This window comes from Lynx canadensis, chromosome D3 (assembly GCF_007474595.2).
Source record: "Lynx canadensis isolate LIC74 chromosome D3, mLynCan4.pri.v2, whole genome shotgun sequence".
In the NCBI taxonomy this organism is placed as follows: Eukaryota; Metazoa; Chordata; class Mammalia; order Carnivora; family Felidae; genus Lynx; species Lynx canadensis.
This window is the reverse complement of record NC_044314.2, coordinates 83983625-83997783: the sequence shown is the minus strand read 5'-3', so window position 1 is coordinate 83997783 and position 14159 is coordinate 83983625. Positions and strand designations below refer to the sequence as shown.

Here is a 14159-nt window from a genome sequence, read left to right as displayed (position 1 = left end):
ACGAGGAAGAACGAAAAAGGCAGACGTCTGGTCTGATCCCACTTCCGTAGCACTGAAAAACTCTACCCCCAGAAAATGTTGGGAGACACGTTTACGGAAGCCCCCTGGGCACCGAATCACAGGCCCTCTCCCCTGTGCCTGCCTACACTGCATGGGCTTTTTATTACGCGCGCATGTCCTTAACCTGCAAACGTTCAGCTGCTCACCCGAGAGAGGCAGGCAGGCTGGTGGGTGGATGGGTGCCTTAGCTCCGGAGCTCGCAGCACCTCAACTGGGCCACGTGCCGCACAGGGTGCATCCTGCCAGGAAGGCCTTCCTCGGGGCAATGGCAGAACCTCTCCGGACAGGCCTCCTCCCTCCTACCCAAGCAGCGCTTAGAGAGCAAGCTTCCTCTGTGGGGATCCCCTCACAGCCCCCCCACACAGGCTGCCCTTGGGCCCGGTGTCGGAAGGGGCTCAGGGCACAGGGTGGCCCTGTGACACGCCGGAACGAGCCCTTTAGCTGCAACAAACACGTCACTTGGAAATCCGTTTGTAGTCCAATTTGCACCCTTCCCACTTCAAATGCACTTTCTAGTCCAAAACAGGTGATTCTACTTTTCAAAAGCCCCAGAGTTCTCTCCCCTACTGGCTTAGTAAGAAACTCATTCCTGCCACCATGATGCAGGCCCATCCAGGGATGGACCCGGAGCCTTCCGTGAAGGAACAAAATGGCGGAACCAAGCAGCAAACGGCTTCTGAATCCTGAAAGTGGCTTTTTAAGAGGCATGCTCGAGGCAGCCATTCTTTCCCTGAGGCCGGGCACACCTTGCTTTGAGCGCCAGGGGTGAGCGCCGGAGTAGGGTAGGCAGGTGTCTTCCAGTTTGCAGATGTCACGCCTGCCTGGGACTCCCTTGCGGCTAGAAAGGGGAAACCATCCTTGTCTGGCCCTGGGGACCTGGCGGGCAGTGACCTTGCTGCGCTCCTGCCTGGGAAGGAGAGAGAGTGGGCAACGGAGACTCGGAGACAACGCGGGACTCTGAGGAACAAAGGGTCTTTGGAAAGAGAAATCATTCCTGTTAGGGGCTGAAGCGTATCTCCCCCCCACCCCTTTCCTAATGAAGTTAAAGGAGGTCATAAGGGCGGGGCCCAGATCAGCAGACTGGTGTCCTCATCAGAAGCGGGCAGGCAGCGGCCTGTGTGCGCGCAGTGAGAAGGTGACCTTCTGTCCATAAGGCAAGGACAGAACTCAGGAAAAACCAACCCTGTTGAGCCCTTGACCTCCAGAACTGTGAGAAAATGAATTTATTGTTTAGAACAGAGTCTGTTTCCAAACAGGTTCTAACACCCACTTTAATAATTATGAAAATTTTGAAAATAACTCAGTAGGCATTAAGAAAGGCAGACAGAATGGTTCCCTGGAAGGATTTTCTTGGGAATACATCCGGTGGCTGAAAACGATTTTTTTTTTTTTTTTTTTAAGAGAGAGATAGCACGAGAGCAGGGTGGGGGGGAGAGAGAGAGGGAGGGAGGGAGAGAGAAGAGCGAGAATCCCAAGCAGGCTTCACACTGAGCGTGGGGGGCTCGAACCCATATCCCTAGGATCATGACCTGGGCCAAAATCAGGAGTTGGACACTGAACTGACAGAGCCATCCAGGTGCTCCCCCCAAAAAATTTTTATACAAGGTATCAACTGGGTTGAGAGACATAACTTCTTACCTCTCAAAGTGAAGGTCATAACCACAGGATAAAATCGCCCTCCAGACGCTACGGATGTCTTGCTTGGCTCGGTCAATGACAAACTTGTGAAATCCTTCCAAGGTCAGATACTTCTCCTCAGGGACTGATGGAGAAGCATTCAGACTGTTAGGAGTTTGGTAGAACCTCCCACTGCAGGCGCCTCACTACATGCCCTCAGACGTCTCTGGCAGGGCCCGATCCACGTAGTGCCCACCTCCCGCCCCTCCAGGGTCCGTCACCGACCTGGCACAACCTGCGACCTCATGAGGTCAGCGAGCCACAGCCTGACTCTTCTCCAGCTCTGCTTGGGCCTTTATGAAGCTCAAGTTCTAATGCCCAGTAAGTGCCTTCTGGAAGCGAATTTCTAAGCAGATCTCCAGATCTTTACTTTCAATCACCATCATCTACTTTTCACCTTGGATACATGATATTTTGGGAGCTGCTATGCTGACCTCCGTAAATTCACAAAGATGGCATTGAGGCCCCGCCTCACCTAAACCCCAAGGGAGCCCAGCCAGTCAGACAAATGCTGGGTCCAGGGGCCTACCAGTCTCCAGGCCCAAGTTACTCATTCACCTTCTTGTTTTTTGGTGGGTGACTTCTCTGGGTCCTTCTCATCTGGCTTGCTCTTTTCTGGGGACTTTGGCTTCACAGTTGGCTTCTTCTCACTTAAGGCAGTCCTGCTATAGACCAAAGCACTGCAATCAGAATTCCTGTGCCTACACCTTGTCCGGACAGAGGACATGCAGAGCCTCACACGCGCATTAGTTCAGACTCCCCTCCCCCCCCCGCACCCCCCACGGCCTGCAGTTCCCACAGGGCTGGGCTCAAGACCAGCTCTGTTCTCACCAAGGGGTTTACTGAGCAAATTAGGACAAAATGATCCCTTAACTATGAAAAACCTGAAAGAGATGCTTTTTGAATGTTCCTTCTACATACTTTTGAGCTGCACAAAGAAGCAGTCACTAGTCAGATGTAGCCAAAGTTTAAATTAAAATAAAATAACTCAATTCCTTGATCATACTGGCCACATTTCAAGCGTTCAGTGGCCATCTGTGGCTAGTGGCTACCGCATTCAACAGCACAGACAGGGAAACAGCACAGATTTCCATCACAGAAAAGTCTATTGTACGGTTCTGGTTTGTAAGCACCACTTATATATAATTAATTAATGAAAGGACAGTTGATTTTTCTGATCCTTTAAACAATTCCTCAAGAGACTCCTGCCAGGTCACACTTTGCTATCGAAGATTCAGTTTTGAGTTCTTGAGAGTCATCTGCCTATGTCTGCAAAAAATTCTGTTAATTATGTGTGCACACCCACACACGAAATACTATGGCGCTATAAAAAAAAAAGGGCACAAAGTTATTTTTGTGTTGATACGGGGTCATCCCCAAGATTAGTAGTAAATGGAAACAGCAAGGGGTAGTCCCTGTGTACAGTATGGAGACATCTGGGAGAACGCTCATGTGCTTGTGTGTACACACAGGAGAGTTCTGGAAGGCTCTGGAAGTAACACTGGCAATCTCACGGAGGGCGGCAGAAAGGCTTAGATGGAGAAGAGGTGTCGCTTTTGACTGCATATGCTGTTGAATTTTGTACTACTTTAAAATTTAAGAAAATAATACATATGCACCAATAAAAGGTTATACACTTAACTGTTAAAAGCGGGTTGCTATATATGAAGTAACGATATGTTTTTAATATGCATTTTACAGTTTTTGTGTATGACCTATGCATTCTTTGTGTGGTTAAAAGAAGTCAGATTTTTTTTTTTTTTTTATAACAATTCTGTACATTTTGGATGTCGTATTACTTCAGACTGGCCTGCTTTCCAGCCTGCATGGTCCAGATTTTACTACACTTATGGGTAAAACGGAACACTGTGTCTCTGAGTCGACAAAGCCAGGGAGCAAGACGGCGCAGCAGCAAAGAGCCAGGGTGTCTGCACCTCTGGGGAGCAAGGAGAGCCTTGCGGGGAAACTGTCAAGGCGGCGGCCCCGTGTCCCCTGGTGGACGCACACGCCGGGCCCCTCGGACGCGCACCTGACACTGTTGAGCACAGCTTTGTCCTTGGCGGGCGGCTTGGTGATGGGCCGCTTGGTGCTCACCACCTTCACGGGGTGCTGTTCCTTCCCGCCCTTGCTGTACTTGCTCTTGTCGAACTTGGGCTTGGGCACGCCGTATTTCCTCAGGATCTGTGGGCACCAGAGGGAGGGAGGGTCCTCGGGCTCAGCCCAAGGTGCACCTGAGGCCTGGCACGCGGGGCGGGGCGGGGCATCTACCTGTGTGAGCTGGTCTTCCAGCACCTTTTTCGGAGGCCGGACGTTGGTGAAGAAGAGGTGGAGGAGGTTGCCTGGGGTCTGGGAGTTGATCTGCTCCTTGCTAAGATAAATGTCCGACACTTTGATGGGCTTTGCCGGTGTCAGGCTCAGCATCTGTTCCGAATGGGCACAGCTCTTAAATATCTCCGTCAGCACCTCCCTGGCACCGGGCACCAGCTTCTCACCTGTTACAAAACGGGGGAGGACGAAACAATTCTGCCGTGAACGTGCTACGTCAGGAGGAGCCTTGCAGCATTTTCTCAGAAACAGCTCATCTTGGAACGTGGGTAATAGACGTTTAGTGGCAGTGAGGAGCAGGCCACTAAAACCTGGTTTCCTCTTCGCGGGCACACACCCCAGCCGCACTCCCGGCCCGCCCTGCTGCTGGGTGTGGTCCTGGGACAGGAGACAGGAGCAATCCTGGGCCAGTCTGCCCTCCTCTGCGCTCATCCCCTCCACCGGCTGCACGGACACGACAACCCCCTGGGACTCGGACCTCAGCACTCACCCTGGATTCTTCCATGTGCAAGAAACACACTTCCACTGGGTTTGAGCCACTGTCCTCTTAGGGCTACTTAGCGCAGCAGTTTAATCTACCTTCCTTAACTTCAACCACACGTTTGTGACGGGCAGTCCCGAAGGAACAAGAGAGTACAGAGTCTGCAAGTGCTTTTAGTGCAAAGCGCAAGCTGTCGAGCACATCTCGCATTATTAGTGTGCTTCAAGACTTGAGCAAGTGGGAAAAGAAAGTTCTCTTAGATATAAGAAGATTGTCCATGAGCACAAGAAAAAAAAGTTGGATGCTTAACCGACTGAGTCACCCAGGCGCCCCTAAAATAAACAAACTTAAAAAAAATTTTTTTAATTTTACCAGTTTGTTCGTTGTGGATATTTTGCATTAACTTTGACTTCTATAAATACAGAACCAAAATATTATTTATCTAGATTACAGAGATTTTTGGAGCCCATTAAATTTTGTGCCCAAGATCTCACTTCCCTCACCCTGGTCCCAGCCCTGAGGGAATATTTCAAAATTTTATGATTGGGGCAACAACAAAGCCCATATTTGGTATCATATTTTTGTACTTGTGGAACATGAAACAAATTCTATAATACTACTATGAAATTTCAAATATTCAAGATTTAGAAAAAAAGGACATGGATGAAAAATGTCGAGCAAGACGAGAGAAAAAAAAAAAAAAAAAAAAAAGACCACACAAAAGACTGTAATCCTAACAAGAAAATAACCACTGTTTCTAAGTGAGGCGAGCCGTCGGCCTCAGACGGGAGTCTGCTGCTAGATTCTGCTCAGCGGGGCCTCGGGGCCCACGTCCTGGATGAACACTCCGTATCACACAAAAGAAGCGGGGAAGCCACAGAGGGTCCACCCCAAAGAGTCGTCAGAATGACAAAGTGGGACTTGGTGAATAAGGGGCTGGAATTGTTTCTTCCCCAAGAATTAGAGCAGAGGTGGAGACATTTACTGTCCTCAAGCAAATGACCAAACGATCACCAGACGTGTGCTTGGTATGTTCTAGCTCCACAGGACGGAACAAAATAAATACATCTGAACTTGAACAGAGGGAAGCCTGGCTAGATAAAAAGCAAAATGGGACTTGAATGCAAGTCCATTCTCAAGCCCGAAGAGAGTCGTGGCACAGCCGCTCCCAGCGGTCTCCTGGCTGGAACGCAGCAGTGCCCCGATGGCCCTCAGAACCCTGACAACTGCCGTGAGCCGGGCAAAGAACCTCTTGTCCCAAATCCATGACACCCTCCACATCATTTCTCAAATCACCAACCCCTAGAGGTGCTCCCCAAGGTTCCTTTCTCAGGTAAGAGGTTAAAAATAGGGGATATTGAGGGGCACCTGGGTGGCTCAGTCAGTTGAGTGTCCGACTTTGGCTCAGGTCATGATCTCACAGTTCGTGAGTTCAAGCTGTGCTGACAGCTCGGAGCCTGGAGCCTGTTTTGGGTTCTGTGTCTCCCTCTCTCTCTGCCCCTCTCCTGCTCCCGTTTTCTTTCAAAAATAAACCAACATTGGGGCGCCTGGGTGGCTCAGTCAGTTGAGTGTCCGACTTCGGCTCAGGTCACGATCTCGCGGTTCGTAAGTTCAAGCCCCATGTTGGGCTCTGTGCTGAGAGCTCAGAGCCTGGAGCCTGCTTCAGATTCTGTGTCCCCCTCTCTCCCCGCCCCACCCCTGCTTGTACTCTGTCTCTTTCAGAAATGAACAAACAAAAAATAAATAAATAAATAAAGCAACATCAAAAAAAATTGGGGATATTAGAAAAAAAACGGGATATTGGGTACAAAGAAGGGAGGAGAGGACTTTTGCTCATTTTTTCCTGTAAATTTAAAACTGCTCAAAAAACAGTCTACTCATTAAGAAAAAAATCCATAACCCACCTTTAATTGATTTATCATTGAAATAATCTTCTAGCCCTGGGCTCCCCTGAGTATCAAACAGACTCTGATTTACTACAGATACAGTGAGAATCTCCTCCGTTGACATCTCCATCAATTCATCTTCACCGTCCAAACTTGACAAACCGATCAAGTCATTGTTGTTAAATAAACTTGCTCGAATTTTCTCAATCTTGGCTCGGGATCTTATCTGTGCGAACAAAGAAAAGGGTCAGCATTGGAGGAGAGGAATGAATGGCCTTGTTTTCCTTCCCGCCTTTCCCTGAAACCCTGTCCTCGTCTTCAGTGCCGTGAGTGCGGTCTGACCCTGCTAGCTGGCCTCCTCCTGGTAAGGTCTCCGCCACATGCCAATAGCACTAACTTGGAAGGGAACATCTCAAGTGGAAATCTCTGTCGCTACTCCCTGGCCAGGTCTGTGGCTTTACTCTGATGCCCAGGGAGCTGAAGTCCATGCTCGGCTCGGAAAAAGCCCCCAGGCAGAGGGTGCATAGATTAAGAGAAGCGATTCCAGGGAAGAAGCCAACCACCAGGTTCTTGAGCTTTCCTGTCAGAGCTCCCTGGAAGAGGAAGGTGAGGCACGTTTCCTTCTGAGGGCCTTCCTCTCCGTGTCCAGGGAGGCGAGGACAGTTTTACTCCGAGCCTGAGTCCCCTTACACAAGGGTGCAGGAAGACACAGGAGGTGGGATTTCTAGACAAGGAGGCCCAAGAAGCAGATGGGATCTTGACGTGTAAACGTGACCTGGAAACTCAGAATCTCTCCAGCAGAACGGCAAGTCTGTTCTCACGCTCATCAGTGAAGATCCCTCCCGCCAATGGCAACATTTACAACGACCCAAGGCCACTCAAAGCTATACCGGCAGGCCTGAGCTGGATCGCGCTTGATGAAGCCCATCCCCTAGGAAAGGCAGACCCCTCAGACCCCTCTGCCTCCCTCCCACACTCAGCAAGAACTGCAGGACTTCATGAGATCAGACTTGACATCACTCGCAGAGATGTGACCTCAAACACAGATAATCAACATAGTAAGTCACTGCGGTTTCCAAGAGCCGCTTCAGGGAGCTCCCTCAGTGCCCCCGGGTCACCTAGCAGTTAATCCCTCGGAAAGGACATTGGAGGGTTTAAAGAGGCTTGTGGGGGTTCAAGCCGCTCATGATTTCAGTGGTTGCCGAAGCGTGAGCGCCGTTACCTCCACGACCGCGAAGCCTTTGATGGGGCGTGCTGCGAGGGGCTGGTTGTCCAGGGACGTGACCGTGTACGCGGAGCCCATGTCCGACACAGAGGCCGTCTCTGCGTTGTCCAGTGGCTCCGCCAGGCTGCCCAGGCTGCCCAGACTGCCAGTGCTGCACAGGGAAATGTCTAGACTCTCCTGGCTGGACACCACGTGGGGCTCCAGTACGCCAGGAGGGATGGGCGGCTCAGGGCCTGAGGGCAGCGGATCCACGGAGAGGTCACTGACTGTCTGCGAGATGCCCTGGGAGCTGCAGGTGGAGGCCTGGCTGGTGGAAGCGGACGCGCTCACGCTCATGGCAGGGGTCAGGCTGCTGGACGTGCTGACCTCCAGGCTGTCTGTGCTGGGGAAGCCGAGGGTCTTCTCCGCCTCGGCTTTTCCATCGCCGCCCTCGGCCTTGTCCTTCGGCTTCCTGGGGTCTTCGTCCTGCAGGGGGATGTAGATCTCGTCTTTGAAGACCCCGCCGTGGGCGTTGCAGGCCTTGCGGATAGCACCTCTGACGATGCCCTCGTCCAGGTGGGTGGGGATCCCAGAGATGACCAGCAGGCGGCTGTGCGCGGTGGGGCCCACCAGCGCCTGGCAGGCGTCGGCGATGGCGTCGCTCGTCACGCCCAGGCCCTGCGGGTCCTTCCTGGTGAGGTGCCGGAGAATGATGAGCAGGGTGAGGGCTCGATGAAACCACAGCATGTCCTCGGGCTTGCTGCCCCCGATGCTGAGCATGGCGGAGTCGGACTCCACCGAGCGCGAGGACTGGCGCTTCCCAGAGGAGGAGGCCTTTTCCCGCTTCATCTTGACTTTTTTCCTCTTAGACAGGAGGCTGGGGCTCTGTGGCGTCTGTCCCGGGGAGGAGGACGAGGAGGACGAGGAGTCGCTGAGATTGGGGGCGGTCGTTGAGGGCACCCCACTGGCCGTGACACTCATGTTCGTGGGCAAGGTCACTTCAGCCACCGCCAGGCAGCCTTCCATGAGCGCGTGAAAGTAGGTGGAGAACCTGCCGTGGTCCGCGGCCGCCACCGCCCCGGAGCCTCCGCAGGTGCCGCCCGAGACCCAGCTCTGGGTCTCCTCGTCATACAGCTTATGGAGCTCCGACTGCAGGGCCATCAGCATGGCCAGACAGGGGTTCAGCTGGAGGGCGATGGACGAGGACAGGCCAGCAGGGTGCTTCCTCTGCTCCAGGGCGTGCACCGTGCGCAGCAGCTCCGCCAGGAGATGGAAAACAAGCTCCTTCACACAGGCCGCCATGTCCGTGGTCCACAGGAAGTTTCCTGAGGCGAATATAAAACAGTAACAGCAGCGGTCACTTGTACGGCACCGATTCTGTACTAGGGACTGTTCCCGGCCACGCGACGCGCTCCGCCCTCCCGGCAACCTCGAGAGAGGCAGGACCTACGCTACTCACCCCCATCTCACCCATGAAGCAGAGGCAGAGGCTCCAAGAGCTGAAGCCTGGCCGGCTGGCCCCAGAGCCTGCGGCCTTAACCCCCGTGCCACACGATCGTGCAGAGCCGGCGTCTATGGCTCACACCAAAAAAAGTCATTTTCTTTCTCATAAGGTTATCAAGCGAGTTAGTGACAAGTCACGAGAACAGGACTTCCCAAACCATGAGACGCTTACTCTGGGGGGCACACAATCCAATTTTATCAGCTAGCACAGAAATCCACACTGACAAGGTATCCTAACTCCTCTTCCAGCCCTGGTTTTTTTCAACAAGAAAGCCTTACTGTGAGCTGGTGTATATGTTATATATATATTATGATATATATGATATATATCATAATACATATATCCTTGACAGACAGTGGGCCACAGACCCAGAGCCTCTGGCAGCAACAGTCAGAATTTCCTAACAGTAACCATTTTTATCTTTAACCTTCTGGTTATAGCAAGAGATACTAATTTTCCACTTAAAGTAGCAACATAAAACTCCCCTTAAAGTTTAAAAAAAAGAGGAAAGAGCTGATTGCCAGAAAATCAATAAACGCTGACAAACATGATTCACAGACATGGTGGAAATCACATAAAGAAGGCATGACAAGGACTGAAGTTCAGGAAATTTGTCTAGGACAAGATGGGTCACAGGTTTCTATCAAGATCCCTTTGTGCCAGATGTGTATCTTAAATTCACACACTCATGCTGTGGGCACGGAGCCCCAAGGGCCAGGTCAGCTGACTTATCAAGAGTCTCCAATCAGGCTCAGCACCTATAAGGGGAGGGGATTAAACTGCCTGATCTCTTAGGGGAGATGCTGTTTTGTAACTATTTTAAGTTTGTTTATATATTTTTGAGAGGGAGGGCACAAGCTGGGGACAGGCAGAGAGAGAGGGAGAGAAAAGAATCTCTGTGCTCACGGTGCAGAGCCCAACGCGGGGTTTGAACTCATGAACTGTGAGATTATGACCTGAGCCAAAATCAGGAGTTGGACCCTTAACCGACTGAGCCACCCAGGCATCCATTTCGTAACTTTAATTGGAAATGAACTCAGGGTTGTCATGCCATGTGGGCACTCATGAAGCCATTCAAGAGAACAAAGGTCACCCTCAGATGCTCATGTGACGTCCTTCCATTGTCCTTCCTCTGCTGTTTGCCATTCATATAAGAGGACAGTGTCGGAGAGAATTCTTCTCCACCAAGACTGCAAATGGCCGGTGAGTGGAGGCTGGTCACAGACATTTCCTTCCTACAGTGGTTCCCCACTCACCTTCCCTGATCCCTCAACCCAGTGTATTTTAAAGAATTTGATTTCATTGCCAACATATAAAAACTGGAAAATTCACATCAACATCTGCATTACTGGTTTTTGAAATAATGCAGCAATGAGTGGCAGGGCTCAGTGATTGTCTGATGGAACATGAGGTGCCCGGGCCCACTTTCCTTCTATTTCCCCCATTTACGTCATCTGTCTGACCCCTGAGGGCATTTAAGTCTGCAATATCATTTCCCGTCCAACATTTTATGATAAAAAAATTTCAAATACATGGGGAGGCTGAACTACTTACACAGTGAATGCCCGTACGCCCACCACCTGGGTTCTCCCATTACCATTTTGCTAAATTTGCTCTTATGTACCTTTCTACCTATCTATTCATCCAGAAACTTATCTTAGGATTTGATTATTTCAAATTAAGTTGCAAACATCAGTCTGTTTTATCCCTGAACACTTAAGCAGCCATATCATTAATGAAGTTCAATATTTATTTAGAATTTGAGGTAAATTTACACATGGTAAAATGTAAAACTCTAAAGTTTACCATTCTATGAGTTTTGCCAAAATGCAACCCCCCCTTTAAAAAAACGTTTTTTCATGTTTATTTATTTTTGAGAGAGAGAGACACAGAGCACAAGCAGGGGAGGGGCAGAGAGAGAGACACACACAGAATCCGAAGCAGACTCCAGGCTCCGAGCTGTCAGCACAGAGCCCCTGATGCGGGGCTCAAACTCATGGACCGTGAGATCATGACCTGAGCCAAAGTCGAATGCTTAAGTGAGCTACCCAGGCGCCCCAAAATGCAACCCCTTTTCAACCTTTCTGGAACTAGGAAGTCATGATGTTTGATTTTGCAATGTCATTCACTTCCATACCACCTTTTACCTCCAAAGTTACAAAAATGGCACACATTTGGGTTTTACAGTGAAGTATGGTAAAATTAATCTTATCTTCACGGTTAGTTGCTGCCCCTCAAAATAATGAAAACACCCCACACGTCACGTGTTTAGAAGACTAGGCTATACCCTACTGTCCACTCTGCAAGCCCTCTTCCAATGACTGCAACCTGACAAGAGGCCACCAGCGTGCAAGCCCCTCCCTTTGGCACTGAGCCAGCTCGCCCAGGCCCGATCCTGGGGGGGAGGGAGGCCTTACCCAGCAGCTCCACCACTTGTAGGAGGACAGATGTTGGGATGGTGTCGGGCTCATCTTCGGATCTCCCTTCGCTATCCTCTAATCTCCAGGACAGCAGCTGCTCCGCGAAGGCCATGGCCAGAGGGAACTCCAGAGGCAAAGAATGCAATACCAGCACGGCTCCGGGCGGTGGAGACACCCCTGGAAGAGGGGCCAAGGAGAAAGACTCATAACTGGCAGCACTGAAGCCAAAATAAACCTAAGAAAAGGACCCACCAGGTGTGCGTGGAAGAACAGGGCCGGAAAGCCCACCTGCTCATCTGTTGGAGGGGAAAAGAAACATAACCCCCTCCCCCCCCCCCATTCCAGACCGTCAGCTGCAGGTGCAGGAGGAGCCAGAGGCCACCCCTCCGAGGAGTCCATTTGTTGGTACAACAACGGGACAAAGGGCAGCAACGAGAACAGGGAAGGAGACACTCCCCAGCTGGTTAGACACCCACCAGCCGAACGACCCAGCATGCAAATACTAAGTCAGACTCTAAAGGTGCTTCATTGGAACATTCCCATCTTGGTAAAGAAATAATCAGCCGTTTGGTGTGGCTGCAATCCTGTGAGACCATTAAGCTTATAATTAAGTTACAGAGAGGACCAGCTAGGGGTGCCCCAGACTAGCACTACCAGGGCCTTGGGCTTTGATATTCTCTTATTACCCTATGTCACTGCCGTGGCCTGAATCTGGCCCGAGACGTAACAGTGAGAGGAAAAAGGCCCTGAGGTCTGATCCCCCCTTGTATCCTGCACCGTACCCCAAGGCCCACTACAAGTCCTGACCAGACAGAAGTTAGGGCGCCAGGGGCCTGGAGATCTCTGGACAAGTTCAGAAGGAACCATAGTGACTGGCCTGCACTTAGGGGTGAATGCTTATATAGTGATCACTGGGGAATGAGAAGATAGAGAACTTCTGTTTTATAATTATAAAGTTTAAAAAACAGCTAGTATAGGCAAAACGCTATGAAAAAAATCGGTTCTAATAAAATGAGATCATAAAGTTGTTTAGCAATAACCAAATCACTTAAGTAGTCTCCTTTTGTTTCATTCCATAGACACACAAGGACAGGGGCTGTGGAAAAGCCGAAGGCCCCGCCCCAACCCCCTGCCTTTTTTTTTTTTTTTTTTGAGAGAGAGAGAGAGTGTGTGAGCAGGGGAGGGAGCAGAGAGAGAGAGAGAGAGAGAGAGAGAGAGAGAGAATCTTCAGCAGGCTCCACTCTCAGCACAGAGCCTGATGTGAGGCCCGATCCTACGACCCTGGTATCATAACCTGAGCCAAAATCAACAGTTGGATGCTCAATCAACTGAGCCAGCTGGGCACCCCTCTAATACATTTCATCGTGTCTAACAAACACACATCCGTCTTTTCTTATCAAACGTGATGAGGAAGTGAGGTGGAAGTCTGTGACCAGGTTGTCCTTTCCTCTGTGTGTCTGCTCCGGACAGTCAGCTGGCCCCAGAGCACAGGTTTAGCCTCACCTCAACCTAAAACCATGCAGGCTTAGCAAAGAATGCTGGGGAGACAACACCAACTAGGCCTCCCACCAGGCAGTTCACCGCTTAGACTGGGGGGCGGGGAGCAGACGCTCACTGTGGCCTGAACCCCAGGGGAGCCACTCGCACCGGAGAGAATTTGGTTTCATGGAGAACTTGAGAAACGCAGCTGGGAGTATTGTAGCTAAATCACAAGGCTGCTCTGTTCCCGTCACTCTAAAGAGCACCCACTGGCGATAAGAAAGGAACTGTCCACTGAAGTCCAGGCAGCAGGTGCAGGTCCTCCCTGGGCAGGAAGGGCGCTCCCTTCACTTCCTGTCCCTACAATACACTATCCCAAGCACTTCTGCTCTTTACGGACTGGGCACTGGAACACAGCAAGGTACAAAATCCTTTCTATCTTCAAAGAGAAAGAGAGCAGAGAGTAACCTCAAGCTGTGCTGATCACCAAGAGCTAATTCAGAGACCTACCCAGTTTGATGTGGACCTTGTCCGTGGACAGGATCACAGAGGGGTACTGGTTGGCGGTAGGCGGTGGCGTGAGGCCAGTGTTGGCCGGAGATGCATCCCTCGGATAACACACGGCCTCGATCAGGTTTAGCTGGCCGTTCCGCTTGACTTTGTGGCCAAGCCCGTAGACGAGCACCCGTGCCCATGGCGCCTTGTACAGGGAGGAGCTGAGGAGTGGAGGAGAGGAAGGGAGGAGAGTCAGCGGGGTCTGGGCGCACGCGCCAGGGATGGGGAGCAGACTCGGCCCCAGAAGGAGGGTTGGGATTGGGCATTTGTGAGTCATTCCCACCATTAAAAATTTTTTTTAATGTTTATTTATTTTTGAGAGAAAGAGAGACAGAGGTGTGAGTGGGGGAGGGGCAGAGAGAGGGAGACACAATCCAAAGAAGGCTCCGGGCTCCGAGCTGTCAGCATAGGGCCCGACGTGGGGCTCAAACCCACAAACCGTGAGGTCATGACCTGAGCCAAAGTCGGATGCTTAACCGACTGAGCCACCCGGGTACCCCCATTCCCACCATATTTTAGAAGGTCGTTCTTTATAAAGACTAATTTCCAAAACACAGAAATATGGAAA

General features: G+C 51.0%; 1 protein-coding gene across 10 annotated transcripts in view; it reads right to left on the bottom strand.

The window, feature by feature from the left end:
- HECTD4 (HECT domain E3 ubiquitin protein ligase 4) overlaps positions 1-14159 on the bottom strand; it is a 193090-nt gene that overhangs the window by 12050 nt on the left and 166881 nt on the right. For 9 of the 10 annotated variants that reach the window (XM_030336783.1, XM_030336789.1, XM_030336785.1 and 6 more), the window contains 8 exons: positions 13547-13752; positions 11555-11734; positions 7652-8958; positions 6448-6655; positions 4006-4229; positions 3767-3918; positions 2296-2402; positions 1699-1822 (listed from right to left, as the gene is read on the bottom strand). In XM_030336783.1, coding sequence (XP_030192643.1) covers positions 1699-1822; positions 2296-2402; positions 3767-3918; positions 4006-4229; positions 6448-6655; positions 7652-8958; positions 11555-11734; positions 13547-13752 — 2508 coding nt within the window. The remainder of the gene's footprint in view (positions 1-1698; positions 1823-2295; positions 2403-3766; positions 3919-4005; positions 4230-6447; positions 6656-7651; positions 8959-11554; positions 11735-13546; positions 13753-14159) is intronic. The other variant, XM_030336784.1, reaches the window with a different exon arrangement.